A 17,754-nucleotide genomic window follows, 5' to 3' on the forward strand; every position below is an offset into this window, starting at 1 on the left:
AAGTCCAAAGCAGACTGTAAAGAATTACAAAAGGATCACACAAAACTGGATGACTGAACAACAAAATGGCAGATGAAATTTAATGTTGATAAATGCAAAGTAATGCAAATTGGAAAACACAATCCAAACTATAAATACAAAATGATGGGGTCTAAATTAACTGTTGCCACTCAAGAAAGAGATCTTGAAGTCATTGTGCATAGTTCACTGAAAACATCTGCTCAATGTGAAGCAGCAGTCAAAAAAGCTAACAGTGTTACGAATCATAAGAACAGGGATACATAAAATGATAGAAAATATCATAATACCAGCATATAAATCCATGATACTCCTACACCTTGAATACTGCATGAAGTTCTGGTCACCCCATCTTAAAAAAGGTGTATTAAAATTGGAAAAAGTATAGAGAAGGACAACAAAAATGATTAGGGATATGGAGCAGTTTCCAAATAGAGATTAGAAAGACTGGGACTGCTCAGCTTGAAAAAGACTGCTTACTTTGCTTAAGAGTCTTTAGTGAGGGACCTTGTCAAAGGCTTTCTGAAAATCTAAATACACTGTATCCACTGTATCACCTTTGTCCACATGCTTGTTGACCCCCTGAAAAATTTTAGTAGATTGGTGAGTCATGATTTCTATTTACAAAAACCATGTTGATTCTTCCCCAACAAATTATGTTCATATATGTGTCTGAAAGTTTTGTTGTTTACTATAATTTCACATTTGAGTTCCGTCAGACCTCTTGGGTGAATACCATCTGGACCTGGTGATTTATTACTGTTTAGTTTATCCATATGTTTCAAAACCTCCTCTAATGATGCTTCAATCTGGGACAGTTCCTCAGATTTGCCCTGTAAAAAGAATGGCTCAGGTTTGGGAATCTCCCTCACATCCTCAACCATGAAGACTGATCCAAAGAATTCATTTAGTTTCTCTGCAATGGCCTTATCATCCTTGAGTGCTCCTTTAGCATCTCAATCGTCCAGTGGCCGCACTGGTTGTTTAGCAGGATTCCTGCTCCTGATGTATTTTAAAAAAAAATTTGCTATTACTTTTCTTTGGCTAGCTGTTCTTCAGATTCTTTTTTGGCCTCCTAATTATATTTTTGCACTTAATTTGCCAGAGTTTATGCTCTTTTCTGCACTAGGGTTTAACTTCCACATTTTAAAGGATGCCTTTTTGCCTCTCATTGCTTCTTTTATTCTGTTGTTTAGCCACAGTGGCTCTTTTTGGGTTCTCTGTTTTTTAATTTGGGATATACATTTGAGCCTCTATTATGATGTCTTAAAAAGTTTCCATGAACCTTGCAGAGTTTTTACTTTTGGTGCTGTACTTTTTAATTTTTGTTTAACTAACCTCCTCCTTTTTGTGTAGTTCCCCTTTCTGAAATTAAATGCTACAGTGTTGAACTGCTGTGGTGTTTTTCCAGCCACAGGGATGTTAAATTTAATTATATTATGGTCATGATATATTATGGCACCCCAGCTATATTCACCTCTTGGACCTGATCCTGTGCTCCACTTAGGACTAAATCAAGAATTGCCTCTCCTCTAGTGCGTTCCAGAACTAGCTTTTCCAAGAAGCAGTCATTTAAGGTGTCCTGATGTGACATGTACCCAGTCAATATGGGGATAGTTGAAATCCCCCCATTATTATTATTATTATTTATTACTTTTAACAGCCTCTCTAATCTCCCAGAGCATTTCACAGTCACTATCACCATCCTGGTCGGGTGGTTGGTAGTATATCCCTATTGCTATATTCTTATTATTCGAGCATGGAATTACTATCCATAGAGATTCTATGGTGCTGGTGCAGTTTGGTTCAGTTAAGATTTTTACTTCATTTGATTCTACACTTTTTCACATATAATGCCACTCCCCCACCAGCACAACCTGTTCTGTCCTTCCAATATATTTTGTACCCTGGTATTACTGTGTCCCATTGATTATCCTCATTCCACCAAGTTTCTGTGATGCCTATTATATCAATATCCTCATTTAGAATGAGGCACTCTAGTTCACCCATCTTATTATTTAAGCGTCTAGCATTGGTATAGAAGCACTTTAAAAACTTCTCACTTTTTAGCTGTCTCCCATTACGTGATGTAATTGAATGAGACTTTTTTTTTTCATTTGACTGTTTCTCATCAGATTCTACCTGTGTTTTATCATCTTCCATATTCTTCTCCTTACTAGAACATAGAGAATCTCCATTAATAGATCTTCCCCTAAGGGATGTCTCTGTCCGAACCATGTGCTCCTCCGCACCTGTTGGCTTTTCCCTAGCCCTTTAAAAACTGCTCTATGACCTTTTTAATTTTAAGTGCCAGCAATCTGGTTCTATTTTGATTTAGGTGGAGCTCATCCTTCCTGTATAGGCACCCCTGTCCCAAAAGTTTCCCCAGTTCCTAATAGATCTAAACCCCTCCTCCCTACACATTGTCTCATCCACCCATTGAGACCCTGCAGTTCTGCCTGTCTAATTGGCCCTGTGCATGAAACTGGGAGCATTTCAGAGAATGCTACTACGGAGGTTCTGAACTTCAATCTCTTACCTAGCAGCCTAAATTTGGCCTCCAGGACCTCTCTCCTATCTTTCCCAATGGCACTGGTACCTCCATGTACCACGACCACCGACTCCTCCCCAGCATTACACATAAGTCTAGCTAGATGTCTTGAGAGATTTGCAACCTTCGCACCAGGCAGGCAAGTCACCATGCATTTCTCCTGGTCGTCGCCAACCTAGCTATCTATGTTTCTAATAATTTAATCACCCATTACGAATATCCATCTCTTCCTAATAACTGGAGTTCCCTCTCCTGAAGGAGGTATCCTCGGTGCAAGAGGATACCACAACATCATCTGGAAGGAGGGTCCCAATTATGATTGTTTCCCTCTGGTCCAGTTGGATGTTCTCCTTCCCTGAGGCTTTCATCCTCCTCAACAGCACAGAGGCAGTTAAACCAGGGGCGGGACCGTTCTACTGTGTCCCGTAAAGTCTCATCTATGTACTTCTCTGTCTCCCTTAGCTCCACCAGCTCAGCCACCCTGTCTCCAAAGCCCGCACCTGGTCTCTGAGGGCCAGGGGCTCCTTGCACCGAATGCACATATATGCCACCTGCCCATAGGGCAGGTAATCATACATGCTGCATTGGGTGCAATAAACTGGGTAGCCCCCCACTCTGTTGCATTCCTGCATTCTCTTTTTACTCCTGCAGCTGGTTCCCTTGTTTTGTTTTTATCAGGGGGTGCTTTTTGGCTTAAGATTAAGGAATGCTAAGTGTATATAGCCTCTCTCTCCCCCTCTCCCCCACCCTCCGCCCCCCGGCTGTAAACTCTCTTGCAAAACTCCCGTTATCTGCTCCTGTTTGCTAGGACATGGGAACTGAACTACCCTTTCATACTTAATGGTGTTTCCTTCATGCCAGTATCTAGGCACGTTGGCAGGGTAGCGTGGCAGATTGCACCACTTCTGCAAGTATTGTACCAATTCTGTGGATTAGCACAGGACTTCAGGTTTTCAAATCTGCTAGTGGAGCACCTTTCATTAGCATGGAATTCATTTAAAATAAGAAAAAAAGAAAAAAGAAGCAAAAAATGAATAAGACACTGCCCTGTGGCTTACATGCTCAGTAATCTTGTGAGTGCTTAGAAGTTCTGTAATGTTTTCTTTTCATGTAGGTATTAAAAATTTCAAGCATATAAAGGCATCAAAATCACATCATTTGACACTAGAAATATTAAAAACTTTTGATTGTTCTCTTTCTAGTTAAATAACATACTAAAATATCATCACTTGGTTTCCGTTTCCACCTGTAGACGCTTTGACAGAGCTGTGAAGAAGTGGCAGTGTTTCCACCATGACATGAAGAATTTTAGTCAGTGGCTAACTGACACAGAACAGAATTTGGCTAGAGCACAAACAGGTACCAGGGACCCAGATCAAGCCAAAATAAAGCAGTACCTCAAGGTAGGTTTTGACTGACCAATTCCTGACCCATTCCTTTATAGTTCAATTGTATATAGTGTTGATTGCTGAGTGGTATTTTTATATGATGTTTTTCAAATGTTTTCTTGTTCAACCTTTTTTTCTAACAAATATTATTTTTTCTGAGATATTAGCTGAAAATGCATTTAAAAATAAAATTAACATTAGAATAAGGTGCAACCAGGTAACACTTCTGTAGTTAAATGTTTGGTCTGTCTTTACTTAGTTCAGGCACACAATGCCCATTCATTTCCGTGTGGTTTGTATGTTCAGCGGAAGAAGAGAATAATGCTCTGGGAGATAAACTTTGCTTGTGGGAGATGCTTTATTACCATGCTTTGTAGGAGAAACTTGATTCATGAGCAAGTCATGAAAGAGAGGTTCCATTAACCTTGTGTGGGTCCTTAACCTGTGTTGCCTGTGCCATCCTCTTTCATTTTGTAATCAAAAGAACATCCAAGATGTTTTTTTGTAAACTGCATCATGACAAAATTGCCATTCAGTTTTCATATGCCAGTTCCAATGTGTACACTCTTCTATTCTTCTTAGTGGATGCATAATATGCCTCATGTGCCACGTGACCAGGATTCATCACTAAATTTGGTCTGCTGGTTGGATCATTAGCTTCCCTGGGCCAGGCCCAGTACTGACGCTGAACGCTGATCCAGGCCCTAGGTTCATAAGCAAAAAAATAATGATTAGTTTATTGATAGCTGACTTCATTCTCATTTTGGATGACTCAAAATGATAGTGTGTATGTGTGGATATAGATATAGATATAAATAGATAGATAGTACTAATTCCATACCAGTGATTTTCAAGTTGATTAGTTCATTTGGATAAAATGGTTTGTCTAACAATGACACTTTAGATACGTGTAATAAATTAATTCCCAAGCACAAGAAAAATCTTCTGCTTTCAGTGTTACATTAACAAGCACCCATACTGCAATGGAGATAAGAACTGTCCGGTAGAGAAAGTGTAGGCTGTTTAATGTCATGTGTTTTTATTTTTTGTTTTTGATTTTTTTTAATTGAAAAAGGCACTGATCTAAAATGAGCCAGGAATGAGGGAAGAAATTCCGATTATAGGAGACACTCAAAAACAATGATGCATATGGAAAATCTTACTCTTTTCAAACTCTCTAAATGCCCTGGTGTGTTATCTTTGTGAACTAGAATACTTGGGTTTTCATTAATCTACAGTTTTAACATATTTGATTATTTCCTTTTTAAGTATGTAAAATAGTGAGTTAATTATTTAAGATTTATTAAGTCACCTCGAGGTTGAAGAATTGGATTAACCTACAAGATAGACCTGCGAGAAATAGCTTTCCCATTTAGTAATCTATCTTTTCCTAATGAGAAGGAACCACAGAATAGATTTCGATGTCTGAGTGATCATTGACATTGACTAGTTCCCAGCACCACAATGCTGTGTAGTGCCAAATACAAAGGGAAACAAAAATAGCTCACAAAGATAATTAGATATGCATAATATATTCATATTGCACAAAAATCAGTATTTTTAAAAATGCACACAAGATTTTTCAAATGAAAAGATGCATAATATATAGCACATTTTAAAATAGTTATTTCATTAAGTAAAAATCTGACTACTACCTCCTCTTTTATAGCAGCTTTTCCCCGTAACCAAACTCAAACCAGAATTCACCTTAAACCAAGAACAAGGTTATGTGGTGAATGAGTGAATAGAAAAAGGATTGTGTATAATGAATGAGGTAATGTTAGGAAGCTAAACTGGAACCCACAAAGACCTTTATATCATTCAGTAAAGATGTCCCCTTCATTGTGCACCATACAACTTGCACACTGAATGAGGCAGAGGTCCTGCAGAAAATATAGTATATGATCATGTAATCAAAGATGCATCATAATGCATATCCAAAAGGGAGCAGACTTTAGGCTATGTAGGCAGTTGTTACTTCCAGATGGTCCAGTGCTCCCCCTTTGTGAGCTTAAACATATTTTAGTTATTTATTTATGTATTGCATATGTAGAGGACATATCTGTGTAGAAAAGAGCAGACCTATATAATAAATTTGTTTGTGCCCTTTTGCCTGTCTTGCAACTCGCTGGCCACTAATTCTCCCAGGACATATTCCAACCCCTTGAAATGCATCAAACAAGGTAATTTAAAGTAAAATCAATCTGTGGAAGAAATAGTTCTTCCTCTTCTTTCTCCCCTCCTGCCACTTCCGAAAGAAAATTATCCCTGACTCGTGCTCAGAGACAGACAAGATACATTTCTGGTCTAGTGACATAAAAATCTCATGTCATTAAGTTTGGGCACTGCTTATTCCTGCAAGGCTAGAAACATGAGCTTTATGCCATTAGGGAGGGGAGATTACCAGTGGGACAAAGAACACCTTCCCTAGTCATGAAAGGGCCTGAGATAATTGCCATTAAAGTCATGACATTTTGATGCCTACAAAAGTTATTTTTGGTAATTTTTCAGAAGTATTTTATATTTATTCACTTTAGTATTTCTCTCTTTCTGAACCCTGCACATTTGGGGTATGTCTACACTACGGGATTAATCCAAATTTATATAATTCGAATTTGGAAAACAGATTGTATAAAGTCGAATGTATGCAACCACACTAAGCACATTAATTCGGTGGTGTGCATCCATGTACCGGGGCTAGCGTCGATTTCCGGAGCGTTGCACTGTGGGTAGCTATCCCATAGCTATCCCATAGTTCCCGCAGTCTCCTCCGCCCATTGGAATTCTGGGTTGAGATCCCAATGCCTGATGGGGCCAAAAAAATTGTCGCGGGTGGTTCTGGGTATATCCCCCCCCTCTCCAGGAAGCAACGGCAGACAACCGTTTCGCGCCTTTTTCCTGGGTGAACAGTGCAGACGCCATACCACGGCAAGCATGGAGCCCGCTCAGCTCAAGACAGCAGTCATGAACATTGTAAATACCTCGCGCCTTATTGTGCAGTTTATGCTGAACAAGAACCTGGAAAACCAGGCGGCGAGGAGCAGGCTACGGCAGCGCGGCGACGAGAGTGATGAGGATATGGACATGGAATTCTATCGAACCGCAGGACCCGGTCCTTTGGAGATAATGCTGTTAATGGGGCAGGTTATAGCCGTGGAACGCCAATTCTGGGCCCAGGAAACAAGCACAGACTGGTGGGACCGCATAGTGTTGCAGGTGTGGGACGATTCCCAGTGGCTGCGAAACTTTCGCATGCGTAAGGGCACTTTCTTGGAACTTTGTGACTTGCTTTCCCCTGCCCTGAAGCGCCAGAATACCAAGATGAGAGCAGCCCTCACAGTTGAGAAGCGAGTGGCAATAGCACTGTGGAAGCTTGCAATGCCAGACAGCTACCGGTCAGTCGGGAATCAATTTGGAGTGGGCAAATCTACTGTGGGGGCTGCTGTGATGCAAGTAGCCAAAGCAATCACTGAGGTGCTGCTACGAAAGCTAGTGACTCTGGGAGGTGTGCAGGTCATAGTGGATGGCTTTGCTGCAATGGGATTCCCTAACTGTGGTGGGGCGATAGATGGAACCCACATCCCTATCTTGGCACCGGAGCACCAGGGTACCCAGTACATAAACCGCAAGGGGTACTTTTCAATGGTGCTGCAAGCACTTGTGGATCACAAGGGACGTTTCACCAACATCAACGTGGGCTGGCCGGGAAGGGTTCATGATGCTTGCGTCTTCAGGAACACTACTCTGTTTAAAGGGCTGCAGCAAGGGACTTACTTCCCGGACCAGAAAATAACTGTTGGGGATGTTGAAATGACAATAGTTATTCTTGGGGACCCAGCCTACCCCTTAATGCCATGGCTCATGAAGCCATACACTTGCAGCCTGGACAGGAGTCAGGAGCTGTTTAACTACAGGCTGAGCAAGTGCAGAATGGTGGTAGAATGTGCATTTGGCCGTTTAAAAGGTCGCTGGCGATCGCTACTGACTCGCTCTGACCTCAGCCAAAGAAATCTCCCCATTGTTATTTCTGCTTGCTGTGTGCTCCACAATCTCTGTGAAAGTAAGGGGGAGACCTTTATGGCAGGGTGGGAGGCTGAGGCAAATCGCCTGGCTGCTGATTATGCGCAGCCAGACACCAGGGCGATTAGAAGAGCACACCAGGAAGCGCTGTGCATCAAAGAAGCTTTGAAAACCAGTTTCATGACTGGCCAGGCTACAGTGTGAAATTTCTGTTTGTTTCTCCTTCATGAAAACCCGCCCCCTTTATTGACTCATTCATTCTCTGTAAGGAACCCACCCTCCCCGTTCCCCCAGCTTTCTTTCAAAGGAAATAAAGTCACTATCGTTTAAAAATCATGTATTCTTTATTAAGTGATTATAAACATAGGGAGAGAACCAACAAGGTAATCTGGGTGAGGTTTGGGAGGAGGATAGGAGGGAAGTAAAAGGCCACTGAACAAATTCAATATAATGACAGCCTTTTGGTTGGGCTGTCCACTGGGGTGGAGTGGGAGGGTGCACGGAGCCTCCCCCCACCCCCCGCCGCGTTCTTACACGTCTGGGTGAGGAGGATATGGAACATGGTGAGGGGGGAGGTAGGTTATACAGCGGCTGCAGTGGCACTCTGTCATCCTGCTGCCATTCCTGAAGCTCCACCAGATGCCGGAGCATGTCCGTTTGCTCACGCAGCAGCCCCAGCGTTGCCGCCTGCCACCTCTCATCTCGAGCGTCCCTCATGACCTCACGTTCACTGGCATCTTTCCTAAATTTAGATACAGTGTCCTTCCACTCATTCAAATGAGCTCTTTCATTGCGGGTGCATCGTGCATTCCATTATTTCCGTGATCATGTCGTCTCGCGTCATCTTTCTACGCCACCTTATCTGAGATAGCCTTCGGGACGGAGGAGGGAGGCTTGAAAAATTTGCAGCTGCTGGAGGGAGGGTTGAAAAAAAGGAAAGAAGTTTTTAAAATGATACATTTTACAGAACAATGCTTATACTCTTTCATGGTGAAAAACACTATTCACATTACATAGCACATGTGATTTCAGTACAAGGCCGCATTTTCCATCTTAATATTGAGTGCCTGTGGCTTTGGTGTTAGAGATCACAGACGCAGGTCCGGGCAACAGAATTCAGCTTGCATGCAGCCATGGTAAGCCATGGTCTTTCGGCTTCTGCGCCCTCCTTTCCTACATACCAAGCAAAGCCCGTTGACTGCTGCAGTTTTCCTGTTAACCTTCAGCAGCAGAAAACAAACTAACGCCCCCCCATCCAATTCTCTGGGAGGATCGCTTTATCCCTCCCCCCACCGCGTGGCTGGTAACAGGGAAGATCCCTGCTAGCCAAACGCGAAAAGCTCAGGGCCAATTCCCCCCCCCCTGCGCTTGCTTAACTGCAGGGAAGGATTTCTTTTCAGCCACAGGCAAGCAGCCCAGTAGGAATGGCCACCTCTGTCCCCTTAATTAAGTTCCCGTATTTGAACCAGGTTACCATGAGCGATATCACTCTCCTGAGGATTACACAGCAAAATAAAGAACGGATGTTGCTTGAATGCCAGCAAACACCGGGACCATACGCTGCCAGGCTTTGTCAGGCAATGATACCAGATTACTTGCTGCAAGCATGGCGCGGTCAAGTGTCCTACCATGGAGGACGGAATAAGGCTGCACTGCCCAGAAACCTTGTGGCAAGGCTTTTGGAGTACCTCCAGGAGAGCTTCATGGAGATGTCCCTGGAGGATTTCCGCTCCATCCCCAGACACGTTAACAGACTTTTCCAGTAGCTGTACTGGCCGCGAATGCATCCCAAGTCCTCAGGGCAAAGTAATCATTAAAAAACGCTTGCTTTTAAAACAAGTTTTATATTTTAAAAGGTAAACTCACCTGAGGTCCCTTCCATGGGGTCATGGTCCTGGATACTGGGTTGGGAGGGTACTTCAGTCAGGCTGAGAAAAAGATCCTGGCTGTTGGGGAGAACGGAGTGCTGGGTGCTCTCTGCAAGCTCGTCCTCTTCCTCCTCCTCCTCCTCCTCTTCCCCATCCGCAGAATCCTCAGGTGTAGCTGATGAGACTATCCCCGACCCGGAATCCACGGTCACAGGTGGGGTAGTGGTGGCGGCCCCCCCCTAGAATTGCATGCAGCTCGGAGTAGAAGCGGCATGTCTGCGGCTCTGACCCGGAGCGACCGTTTGCCTCCTTTGTTTTTTGATAGGCTTGTCTGAGCTCCTTGACTTTCATGCGGCACTGATCTGAGTCCCTATTGTGGCCTATCTCCATCATGCCCTTGGAGATTTTTTCAAAAGTTTTGGCATTTTGTCTTTTTGAACGAAGTTCTGCTAGCACTGAATCCTCTCCCCATATAGCAATCAGATCCAGTACCTCCCGTACGGTCCATGCTGGTGCTCTTTTTCGATTATTGGCCTGCATGGTTACCTGTGCTGATGAGCTATCTGTGGTCATCTGTGCTCTCCACAATGGGCAAACAGAAAATGAAATTCAAATGTTCGCGGGGCTTTTCCTGTCTACCTGGCCAGTGCATCCGAGTTCAGATTGCTGTCCAGAGCGGTCACAATGGTGCACTGTGGGATAGCTCCCGGAGGCCAATACCATCGAATTGCGGCCACACTAACCCTAATTCGAAATGATAAAATCGATTTTGGCGCTACTCCGCTCGTCGGGGTGGAGTACAGAAATCGATTTAAAGAGCCCTTTGTTTCGAATTAAATGGCGTCGTTTTGTGGACGGGTGCAGGGTTAATTCGATTTAACGCTGCTAAATCCGAATTAAAGTCGTAGTGTAGACCAGGCCTTGGACTCTAAGGACCAGATCCTTGTCTGTTATAAATACACATACAGCAGTTCCCCTGGACTCAATATTTGTTCGCTTAATATCTGGCCCTTAATAGTGACAAAATCACCTGGATTTAAAGGTAGTGGTATAAGAAATAATCTCTCTTTTTTAAAACTCTCCAAAACATTCTTTAAAATGGTTTCTTTAACATATCTGTTTTGTGTGCAAAACACATGTTGGGGAGGAGTGATGTAAAGCTTTTAGGAGCATGAGTTTGAGATGATCTGCAAAACCATTGTGTGCTCCACATATAAACAAGTACACACTTGTCAAATGGGCCATGCAACACATATAAGAATCAGCTCATACATCTCTGCAAGTAAGACTCCTGTGTTTATGACTGACTTAGGTCTAACCTCCTTCTCATCTAACTATCATCCATTTTTGTTTGTGAACATCCAGAACCTATGCATTTCTGTCTCCCCTATGGTTTTTAAAGCTACTGTCATTCAATACTAAATTGTGGTGAGAGGAAGATAGAGCTAGAGCCTTTTGAGGGCCTTAAAACAATTATTTAAAATGTTAGTTTGAGTGACAAAAGGCAATCTGGCAGTTAGGATTTATATGCGGAAGAAAAATTAATCTGAAGAAATAGCTCTATCATTTAATTAATTGGTTCTTTGTCACTTTCTTGGCCATGTGCCGATGCTTCACCAACAGCATATGTGGATGGTGCAAGGCAAGGGGAAATACTATTTTTGTAAGACTGTTGTTTGGAAGGTATTAGCAGGCACTTGTGAAGCTGACAGAAGAGATGATAATCTCCATTAGGTTAAGCAGTTAAAAGATCTGAACATTCTGACTCTTACTAGATTAGCATCTTGGTGTTTTTGTTGTCATTCTTTATGAAATCACATTGCTTAGTGAGGCATTTTCAAAATTAACAGGATTTTCTTGAAAAGGCTTTCATGAGCAGACGTATGACCTGGTGTTCAGAGGAAGATATTGTCTTTGATGCAAGCTGTATAAAATGTGAAGAAGTGTGTTACTAAAAATGTGAACTACTTTAAAATTTCTGTATTTAATATATTAATAAATACAATGAGTCAAATCTTAATATACAATAACATAAGTTAACTGCACAATTATGGGAGGTGATGCAGTAGTGTTGACATGAGTCAGTAGGTAATTGCATTATTTCTGGTGAATTTACTGTTTGTGTTGATTTTGCTACATCCTGTAGTGTTATTATACAGCAATTCTGCACAGAAGCTATGACACTAGTTATGCAAAACCTATTAATATGGATTCTTTTATGTCATGAAATAGTCTTATTCTATCCATTGTTAAAGGACTGCTTGGGAACTCAGATGTCAAATTTAACTTCTGTTGTATGACTTCTAAATCTGAGCATAATTTTATTTTTCAGTTGTTAATTACAGAACTAGGAGTTTTGAAAGATCATTTGTACACTCTGTCTAAAATTTGACAAGGACTTTGAGGCAGGCTGGGGAAACAAAAGCTATGTGCCAGTCATATAGAGGAGAATAAATCTACAAATTACATTTGAAGAGAGGGAAAATCAGACAGCAGATGAATATATGGTGAGGGATAGAATTTGGAGTCATAATGCATCAGTTTTTGTGTGTTTAAATCATGTATGTATACAGTCATAGAAGAAGGCTTATCTGACATTTACAGGAAAAAATTAACCATGGCTATCTGCTTATTAAAGAAAGGAAAAAAAAAAAAAAACAATGCATATGATCGAGTACAAGTTATAAACTGGTTACTTCTGTTACAGTCCCTTTTACATGCCTTTTTGTGGAGAGCTTTTAACAGATATTATACACTTGAGAGTACAAGAGACTTTGGTGTGTCAATTTTCTCTTGGTAAGTTAAGACCAACCTATTTTTTAAGACAGGCCAATTACAAATATTAAGAATTCTAAATCCAGTTGAATCACACTATTTCTCTGTTTACAAATGTTTAGCCCCTGTTTCTTCTCCAGGAATATATGGTCTAACCATTTGGTAATCAACAGAGAAACAGTAAGTAATTTAAGTTACAACAGCATTTCAATATTCCAATAAAATCATTACAAGAGTTTTAAATCCAATCACTTGGCAGTGTCTTAGTTAACTTCCTCTCATCAATCTATGTTGAAGTCTTGGGGAGGTTTTCCTTGGAATGGTTTCTTCTTGGGTTTTTTTGTTCTTTCTTATCTGTCTGTAGCAGCTTGTTTCTGGAGTGCTGTGTTTGAGTAGGATAGCAGAAGATGCATGTAAGGATTCTCAATTCAGTGTTTTTATTCCTTTCTCCATCCTATTTTCATGAAATTATAAGAAAACGTTGCTCTTGGTGCTTGTTTAGATTCAAGTTGCTTGCTGTGACCCTTTCATTGGCTTCATGCCTTGGCAAAGTTGACACTTTCAACTCCTGAATATGCTGTCTGTTTAAAGAAAATGTACATTTCTTTAATTGCCTTTGTTCTTCTTGTGGCAGGAAAGCATTAGGTAACTTTCAAAGCTAGTTTTAATTTTTTTATTCAGTCCATTCTTTGAGATAGTCTTTCAATTTATTTTGACGGGAAATGAAATTCTGTTTTCAAAAAAATCCACACATGAGTTTCTAGTTCTCAAAATAGTCTTTTAAAATTAAGTAACTTTTAGAAAGCCTTCATCTTCAGTCAATTCTACATGGCAATTTTTGGACCAATGACTTTCTTGTCTTCCTGAGATGGGTAAGGATTTGTTTGTATATTGCCAGTAATAAATTCTCCACTAATATAAATAGTCCATACTTAAATGGTTTCTTACTCTAGTTTAACAAGGTCATTAGAGTCCATGATGGTACATAAAGTATTTTACCACTTACATAGCAATTTCCTTAGGAGTTATATTAGGAGTTTTGCATTTAGCTAACATATTTGCAAACATGCGTTTCAAAAGGTGTTTGCCATTACAACATTTAAGAAATAAACAAAAGTTTAAAACTTCTCCAACTATGAATATTTTTCTCTAGAACTTTTATAAGAGTACAAGCATGTTTTCTTGCCAAAGGATGGGGTTGGTAGAACCCACTTTTCACAGATTTATTGCCCTGATAACTCACCATACATTCCATTCACAATCAGGTTTCTACCTAAAAAAATAATGCTTACATTATTTTGTCTGCTTGATGTTTCCTTGTCCTTGGGAGATAGAAGCAGAAACCGTCTGGAGTTTCTTTGATTAGCTTTAATGTTTTGTAACATAGCTAGCTAAACATATATATTGTTATACAGTATTTCCAAATATCCTGGCTATAACATTCTTGTAGCTATATCCTAATATTCAATAAAGTGCAAACATATTTGTAACAAATTCTTTTCTAAGTTATAATAATTTTATTAATCTCATTTTTATATCAGTGTAGAGGTCTGCCTCCCAAACCTCCAGCTGAATAGCGAGGTGATATTAGTTAATTATAGTTGCATTTTTTCTTCTCTATAATTTATGTTTGTGGTAAATGTTTGCATTATGTGTGTTTTAAATATACATCCAGAAATGGGGGGAGGGGGAGAAAAACTCTAAAAGTAAATTTCTAAAGCACATTGTTACAATGTGCATATATGTAACTTCATATATTAAGTTAATTGGGAAACGTCATACAGATCACAAAATCCTCACAGAACAGTTTTTTGTCAACTATTCAGTGTCTAGCAGGAGAAAAAAAACCTAATGATACAGCACAGTAGTGGAACATAATGCCTTAATAACTGTACTTGACTAAAGTTTCACCTAAAGGAAAAGGCACAGAAGGGTCAGAGAGCTGACTACAGAAATAATTCCACTAAACAATATCCTTTGCTAAGTTCCTAACATTTGCTTCATTTCAAGAAAAGCTCTGAGTTTATGAAGTTATTGAGCTTGGGTGTGATGATTCATTTATTACTTGGCATCTCTATATCCTCAATGTTAGTTTTATCGGGGGGGGGGGGGTGAGGAAAAAGTAGGAAAGAGGGAATAATCCAGGAGGAGCACAGAATTATCCTAGGATGGTGGTGTAGTCAGTTTTATGTTCCACTGAAAATACATATTTATTTTATTTTTACAACTCAGATAATACATAAGCGCAAGAGAACTGTAACCTCTAAATATAGACTTTCTGGGTTCTTAACAGTAATTGATCAATTTTTTCTAACAAAAGTGCACAGTTGTTTAATATGTGTGCTTTGATCTGTTACCTATTTTTACCGTTGACGTTAAATAGTTTAATAAATGTAAAATGTTACATAGAATGATATTGGTAAAATATTTGTTTTGGTTTGCAATTGAGATATAAATTTTACAAGATGTTCATGAGTTTGCTCTGATTGCTAGTCTTTGTAAAACATGACTACCTGTTATGACCATGTACTTAGCTTCTGGCTAGATCCTTCGTTCATGCTTCAAGAATCTGCCCGTCTACTATGCTCCCAGGCTACCCCCAACCTTTAACTCTCTTAAATTCATACATATTCATATCTATTTCCAAAGGCTGCTGCCTGATTAAACTTTTATGTGCACAAGCACTGTAATCATTAACAGCAATAATACTAATAATAGTAGCAATATCCTAATTCCTAGCTATGTTTGGCATATGTCAGAGTCTGCATGTAGCAGACTTACATATGGTCATTGCTATTAATAACATGCATCTCTCATAGTGTGAGAGAAATTTGGATGTGAATAATTTCTCCTCTTGAACAGCCATGTGGCCCATGCAAAAAAACAACTGAACCATTTATTTAGACTAAATGTAAAAACAATACCCACAGTGGGAACAATGAAACATACAAATCAGCAGCTACTGACACAGGAAGAGTGCCTTACGCAATGCTGTTAAATAAAGGAAAATGTAGTTAAACTGTCTACTATAACTTTAGATCAATGATATTGTTCCCATAGAGTGGTCTAGATTATGTTTATAAGTGCAGCTCTGCATAGGGGTGGTATGGAGCCGTTTTGAACCTCGGGGGAATTCAGGGTGTGCGCCCATTTTTCGGAGTGGGTAGGGGGATTAAATTGGATCATACATTTGAATGGTGCTGACTACTGACCCAGTACACCAGATCAGCTCTCTGGGTCACTCTGTGTCCCTGTCCCCTGGGGGCAGTTAATTCTCTAACTTGGGCTTGGGGGCAGCAGTTTGAGTTTTCTTGAGCATGGAGATTGTTGTTGCCCCTGGCCCTTGCATAGGCTGTGCAAAAGGAAAGTGTGTGTATCTGTGTGTGGGTGAGTGGGAGGCTCTTTGCATTCTGCCTCCCATTCTTACTGCCCCTCATTGTGCCTGCACAAGAATAACCTGGCCCTTCAGAAGAAATATATTTATGGAACCAAAAAATACCCTCTTAATATATTCAAACTTAATTCTAAGGGTATGTCTACACTGCAACAAAACATCCATAGCTGGCCTGTATCAGCTGCCTCGATCTCGCAGGGCTTGGTCTGTGGGGCTATACAAATGTAGTGTAGATCCTCAGGCTGCAGCCCAACCTCTGGGACCCTCCTCATTGTGGGGTCTCAGGGCTTGGGCTCCAGCCCAAGCCTGAACGTCTACACTGGAATTTTATAGCCCCGCAGCCTGAGCTGCATGAGATTGAGCCAGTTGACACAGGCCAATAGCAGCATGTTATTGCAGTGTAGACATACCCTTAGTGTTCATGATCTCTGTACATACAAACATATGCCCTTGTTTGTTCTTTTGGTAAATAACATTTTATGAGACAGGCTTTCATACCACCACCCCCACAACCATTGTGGTGCATTTAGCAGGAGAAAAATAAGTCAGCAAGCAAATTTGTGCTGGCTGCACACAAGTCATCCAAAGTTCTGTCTTTGTTAGGTCTAATTTTAATTTCATAAATCTATTTTTAATGCAGCAAACACTTCTGAGGCCACACCAGATGCAATGTCCATAATTATATATTGTTGAGCTGTTAGTCTCTGGCAGTGTATCATCAGGGTGTGTAGCAAATGTTATATCCATAGATGTTCTCTTTATTTTTTTTAAGTCACTGAAAAATGTTAAGTCAGTAAGTACTTCTATTCATTATAGCAAGTCTTTTGATTGTGCTATGGGCACAGAACTGGCCTCTAAGCCATAGATTGTGTCTCTTGCATGGGCACTGTGGAATTGTTGTCATCAAGATTGTAGGGTGCCTATCCAAACTTCCAGTGTTTGAGGTTGACTTCTCTAGACCACCTCCCTGCTTGGCTGTAATCACATAAATTTGAACTTTAAATTTTGCTTTGGAGAAGCTGAAGCAAGAAAGAAATGAAAGTAGAAAACCTGGAGTTGCAGTACTGAAAGGTATGGTCAGGCTTGCTAAAGTCTAAGTTGGAACATATAGATGTTTTAATAACAATTAATTTAAAACAGCAAAGAGTCCTGTGGCACCTTATAGACGTATTGGAGCATGAGCCTTCGTGGGTGAATACCCACTTCGTCGGATGCATGTGACATGCATCCGAAGAAGTGGATATTCACCCACAAAAGCTCATGCTCCAATACGTCTATAAGGTGCCACAGGACTCTTTGCTGCCTTTACAGATCCAGAATAACACGGCTACCCTTCTGATCATTTAAAACAGTTATTTTTGGCCCTGGAGTCCAAGAATCGAGAGGAAAACTCAGGTGATTGAGGCTCTTATTGCAGATGCCACCAACACACACAAAAGGATATGTTTCATCACACAGTTTTTTAAAAAAAAATTCCAGTTTCTAATATTAGTAAAAAAAGGTTTAGATCCTACAGTTAAAGTGGAGTTCACATTTTAAGATTTATCTCCTGCTTCAGCCCATAATAGAGGGTATGTCAATAATCTCCACTTCTCTAGTCTAAAGTGTCATGTTGGTTAATTGTGGCTGATGGGTAATATTTTAAGAAGTTTATACTGACACAGCATAAATTTGATGGAATCTCATTTAAGACCAGATAGAAGGGGCTGGGCGAGAAGGGAAGGGTCAATAGAACCTTGA

General features: G+C 40.5%; 1 protein-coding gene across 27 annotated transcripts in view; it reads left to right on the forward strand.

Annotated features, from left to right (window-relative positions):
* DMD (dystrophin) overlaps nucleotides 1-17,754 on the forward strand; it is a 2,010,563-nt gene that overhangs the window by 1,031,995 nt on the left and 960,814 nt on the right. For all 27 annotated transcript variants that reach the window (XM_065590838.1, XM_065590858.1, XM_065590878.1 and 24 more), the window contains one exon: nucleotides 3,822-3,972. In XM_065590838.1, the coding sequence (XP_065446910.1) occupies nucleotides 3,822-3,972 (151 nt within the window). The remainder of the gene's footprint in view (nucleotides 1-3,821; nucleotides 3,973-17,754) is intronic.

This window comes from Chrysemys picta, chromosome 1 (genome assembly GCF_011386835.1).
Source record: "Chrysemys picta bellii isolate R12L10 chromosome 1, ASM1138683v2, whole genome shotgun sequence".
Lineage (NCBI taxonomy): Eukaryota > Metazoa > Chordata > Testudines > Emydidae > Chrysemys > Chrysemys picta.